Raw genomic sequence first — 5,181 nt, 5'->3', positions numbered from 1 at the left:
AGAGTGATAAGTAAATTTCCTTCTCCAATATTATTTATGTAAGCAATTAAAAGATGTTCTATCTACTTATTTTATTAATAAGAAGTTGGCGTTTAATATAAATTCTTTGTTAGAATCATACATGTTTGAATAGTGCAGTAACTGCTACAATGCAATATTATACCATTTTTCCAGCAGAACATTCTATAATTGCTTAAAAGATATCGAAGGAGGAAGTGTCACTCTGTTCTTCAAAACTACAAATGATTTATTTAACTCTTTTTTCCAGCCTATAATCAGGCAATTGCAGGCCAGGAAAGAAGTTTTCAGAATAGAGGAAAATAGAAAAAAATAAAATAAAAAGTAAATTTCCTCCTCCAATATTATTTATATTAGCAATTGAAAGATGTTCTTTTAAAGTAGTATGACATTTCATTGGTAACTGTTCAAGCATTGTATGACTATTTCAACAAAGATAGAAGATGTGCATCAAAAGCAAACGGTGGGGGCCAACCTTTTATTGATAAAAATAATATAAAATAAGTATATTTCCTAAGTATTCATATTATTTTGTTTATTCCCCGCGTATAGTAAGTTATAGCTATTATGTACAATAATGTCCGGGGATAAAATATAGCAACATATTTTTTGGCAAATGTTTCTTTCTCTTTCTTTCTACTCTTCCAACCTTTTAATGTCTCTTCTTTCATATTTACGGAAGTAACATTGATACGATCCGTAAAATTCAATAATTTAATAACAGAAATATGTTTTACAGATTGTATCAAACATCTCTTGTAAGTGTACATCGCCTTTCCTCACTCTCATATCTTAAGAGCAACTTGGAGATTCGTCAACTCTTATGGATTGTACCAATCGAGGAACAACAGCGAGAACGATATCACCAGAAGAAAGAAGAGGATCCACACTCTGAGGCCGGCGTTCCGCTGGATCGCTTGGCGGATCTGCTCGTTCGCCTCCTTCACGTTCTCCGTCGATCCGACCACCGTCGTCATCAGCCTGTCCAGGTCTTTGTCTTGGTCCAGAACCTTCTCCGTGAAGATCTCTTGAAGCTCAGCAATGTGCACCACCTTGCTCTCAATCTGCTTCACCTCCTCCGTCATGGTGTTCAGCTCGTTGTATAGCTGCTCATTCTCCGACTCGAACATCTGGATGTCCTCCGCTGACAATTCCTCCTCGTACGTCATCATGTTGACGTCGCCGTTGATCTCCTGGATCTTCATCGGACTGGACTCGTTCGAGCCGTTCTTGGTATCATTATCGTCTGCGGGATCGATCGCGTTCAGGGCCGATCTTTTCGTCACCGTCGCTGACGGCTGGTCTGCCTGCAGCCTGGAGATCCTTCGCATCTCCATGGCCTTCTTCACGCGCATCGCCTTCTGCTCCGAGTATATCTTGCAGACGTTCTTCAAGTAGTCCTCTATAAGCAGCAGCATGATCTCGCGATGCTCAATGTTCTGCTGGGTGATCTCCGTCGACGCAGCGATCTCTCGCTTCAAGTCTTTGACTAGCTGCGAGCAGATGCTCATTATCCGCTGTGCACCCAGGTCGATCTCGTCACGCTCCGCATCCGTCATGTGCGGCGCTGCGGACAGATAATTGGAGAAGTTCAGATAGGCCTTGCGGTTCTCCAGCAGAAACTCGCGCAGCTTGGAGATCTGCACGACCACCGTGTGCGTCTTCACGCAGAAGGTGCTCTTGCTCCTGGCCCTCCTCGGTTGGCTCTGTGCTGCCGGTGTACCGAGGTCTCTGTTCCGCAGATTCACTGCCTTCACGCTAGCCTTGAACAACGAACTCACGTCCATCTCTGTGACTCCCTCGATCTCTCAGGAGGCGACTTGTCGAGGCTCCCGTCGAAGTTCTTCCGGCGTGAATAGCAACAGTCTGTAAACAATCAGTATTTCAGGTGTTGATAACAAAAGTTACTTCCAACAAGTGTTGAAATCGTCACGTTAATAGGAAAGTGACACGTTTCATAATTAGCAATCCTACTGAAAAAAATCACGTCACACAGTTGTGTAATTAAAACATGTAAATCACGTAACGGATTGTTCCCCAAATTGGTATATGATTTTTAAATTACATATTTTAAAAAGTCATATAATGATATGTTATTTTTTTCTTCTATTTCTATCATTCAATTCTTTAAAATTCGATAACTAAAATCACATAATGGATGAAATTATTTCTAATATAATTTTCAAATTACATCATTTAAAAAAATTACGCGTACTGATTTGGAACAATTCGTTATGTCATTTACATGTTTTAAAAAACAAGTTAAGAGAAAAAGAGCTACGAGTCGGACATTTTACTTATAAAATTGGTAGAAAAGTAAAAAAAATATCTTAATAAATTAATTGTGAAATTTAATAACATGCCGGCTAACAACAATAAATGTTTCGATCACGATCGGATCATTTTATCAATGTTTACAAAAATGTCTAAACGGTAAAAAAACATAACATAAAGTCGATCGAAAATTGAAAATATACTTCGCATTGAATAACTATATATAATTGTTGGTATCAATAAATTAAGAAGGATCTTCGTCTTGTTAATTAAACTGAACAGTAATATATATAAAATACATACATTAGAATTTGTCAAAAAAAATAAAAACTTATACTATGGACAGTCGATAGCAAATGAAATTATACTTCGCAATGTTAAGACATCTAACTGTTGATATCAATAATTAAAAAATCTTCGTCTTGTTAATAAAAGAACATCAGTGTATGAATATATATTGATGTTCAAAATCAAATATAACACATTACAAATATAACAGCTATAAATATAATAATGTAAGATTATAAAAATGACAGAAAAAATATAATCTGATGAGACAATACGATATTGATAGGTGAGAGAGAGAGAGAAAGTTAAAAATGTACAATTATATTATTATATATAATAATATTATATTATATATGTAAATATCTATCTATTCAATTAAAATAATTAAACTCGTAAAATTAAATAAGAAAAATATTTTTAATAATTGTTGAAAGTTCAGTCTAAAAAAATTAAATAATATGAAAAAAGTATAATAGATGCGAATGATGAAAGAAAGATCGATGTCTTCTATCTTCGACGTTGTTAGACAAATTAAATTTAAAATAATTTTCAGAGAAGGAAAGTAAAGTTGATGTTAGAAAATAGTGGGAAGTGAGATTGAAGAGGAGGGATAGGTAGAAGGAATATAGGAGGGGGGATGTATAGAGAGGAAAGAAAAATAATTATGAGGGAGAAAGGAATTGTATGATCTGTGAGTAGGATTTTAGTAATGTTTTTACATGTTTTAATTACATGATTTCATCATGTAACGTTGTGACATAATTTTTTTCAGTAGGAAACCTTTTAGTAAAAGATTTAAAAAATTCTTTCTGAATCTTTGCTAACTTCACTTTCTTTTTACATGTTATATGTTCAATTATAATTAGCTCTTCTTGATGAAGCTGAAGTAATAAATTGTCTTTTTTTACTTTCAATTATAGTATAGTCTTTAAAACTGTGTCATGAGTTTTCAAAATTCCAATACTGCAACTTTATATAGGATTATCTGAATTTCATCTCTGATCAAAGTTATGGTACTTTTTCATATAAACTATATGTTGACAAATATATGGTTCAAAAATAATAATTATTCAAGGAGCATAAAAGTTACCGCAAGATATTAGTGCAAAATCTATTTATTCTTAGTATATAACGCAGATAATATAACCCAGACAGCAAAATGTCAGACAGTCTTCTAGCAGCTATCGGCAGGTTTGAGCAGAAAATGACGGCAGTCTGCTATTAACTGCGTCCGCATGAGGCTTGTGTTCTATTAACATTGCCTGTTGACATAACATAAAGGCAAATTGTTGGCAGAAACTAAACAGACCCTGTCGACATTATGACGCTAGATTGCTCAGCAAAAACGATGCAGATCCTGCTCTGTCAAATGTCAGCAGAATCTGCTGAGTTTCTATCAACAATCTATTATCAAATTGTGTCAGAGCAGGATCTGCATCATTTCTGCTGACATCCTTGTGCTAGGTGATGTCGACAGAATCTGCTTGATTTCTATAGACAATATACTATCAGATTATACCATAAATCTGCTCTGTTTCTTTCTCCAGTCTGGCATTTACTTCTGCTTGCAGATTCTGTTACGTTTTTTTCTAGCAGTCTGTCAACACTATTATGTACATCTAATTTTGTAACAATTCTGTTATTTTGTTGGCATAATGTGTAGCAGACATTTAAAAAATCTGCTTTCTACAGACTTGGCTAATCTGGGATAAGGATAACTTCCAAACATTTCGACTTCGGATTAGGTCATCTTCAGTATCAGAATAAAAATTGTAAAATATCTATAAATATCTTTAGTCTTATATTATATTTAATGCTACATAAATTTTACATATACTTGTATGATGTTCTTGTAGTTTTATTTTTCAGTACCAGTAGAGTATAGAAAATGTATTGTTTTTCCACAAAAATATATTAGTCTTTTTTAGGATCGATTTCCTTTCATTGCTTCAACATGATAATTTTTTAATTGTCACTTTTCTATTAACACAGTGAAATGTCTAAGATGAAATTAAAGCGTTAAAACTGAAATTTCTTCATGACTTACCGTTCTCTTTCCCTGTTAGCAACTCATTTATGATATTTATGAATGTGCCGATTTTATATCAAATATCGTGACGGTCATGTATCATTTGTAATTATACAGCATGGTGATGTGCCCACGTTTCCTTTTAAAGTAAATTCATAAAATAACAAACGGATATAATCGTCAGTTTTGTAAACACCTGTCACACTGGACACGCATCGAGTCGTTAAGAACAATTTGGAGCAATTTGCGGTGAGGTTAGGTACAGGTACAAACGTGCACTTGCTCTATATTGCTCTAGATGTGCGAAAAATAATTCAATTTTAAGCAAGATAAAAAATGCATGCGTCTTTCCTTTCGAAACCTTGTAAAAGAAAAGATAATCTCTTTTTTTTTACAAACATTTTTTTGAAATTAGAAACTTTTTTTAGAATTTTCTGTGTATGTGAATTTTGAAAGATACTAAGGCTTTTAAGAGAGTTCTCATTTTATAATTCCTGAAAACATAACTTAAATTTTTTTTAGATCTTGTAAGATTTCATCAAAATTGTAGAATGTGAAACCTTAGAATATTT

The 5,181-nt window shown here is 33.9% G+C and overlaps 1 protein-coding gene across 2 annotated transcripts; it reads right to left on the bottom strand.

The window, feature by feature from the left end:
* Positions 1–35: 35 nt before the first annotated feature.
* Positions 36–4,947, bottom strand: LOC108753082 (syntaxin-18). Of its 2 annotated transcripts, none has more exons than XM_018494425.1 (2): positions 4,628–4,947; positions 36–1,884 (listed from the first exon to the last, which is right to left on the bottom strand). In XM_018494425.1, the coding sequence occupies exon 2, from the start codon at positions 1,803–1,805 to the stop codon at positions 840–842; it is 966 nt and encodes a 321-aa protein (XP_018349927.1). In that variant the 5' UTR covers positions 1,806–1,884; positions 4,628–4,947; the 3' UTR covers positions 36–839. The 2 variants fall into 2 exon arrangements, with proteins under 2 accessions (XP_018349927.1, XP_018349928.1); XM_018494426.1 differs by lacking the exon at positions 4,628–4,947 and adding an exon at positions 3,671–3,702.
* Between the last annotated feature and the right edge of the window lie 234 nt (positions 4,948–5,181).

This window comes from Trachymyrmex septentrionalis, unplaced genomic scaffold (assembly GCF_001594115.1).
Source record: "Trachymyrmex septentrionalis isolate Tsep2-gDNA-1 unplaced genomic scaffold, Tsep1.0 scaffold641, whole genome shotgun sequence".
Taxonomy (NCBI): Eukaryota; Metazoa; Arthropoda; class Insecta; order Hymenoptera; family Formicidae; genus Trachymyrmex; species Trachymyrmex septentrionalis.
The sequence above is the reverse complement of the archived record's forward strand: the minus strand, read 5'-3'. Positions and strand labels throughout refer to the sequence as shown.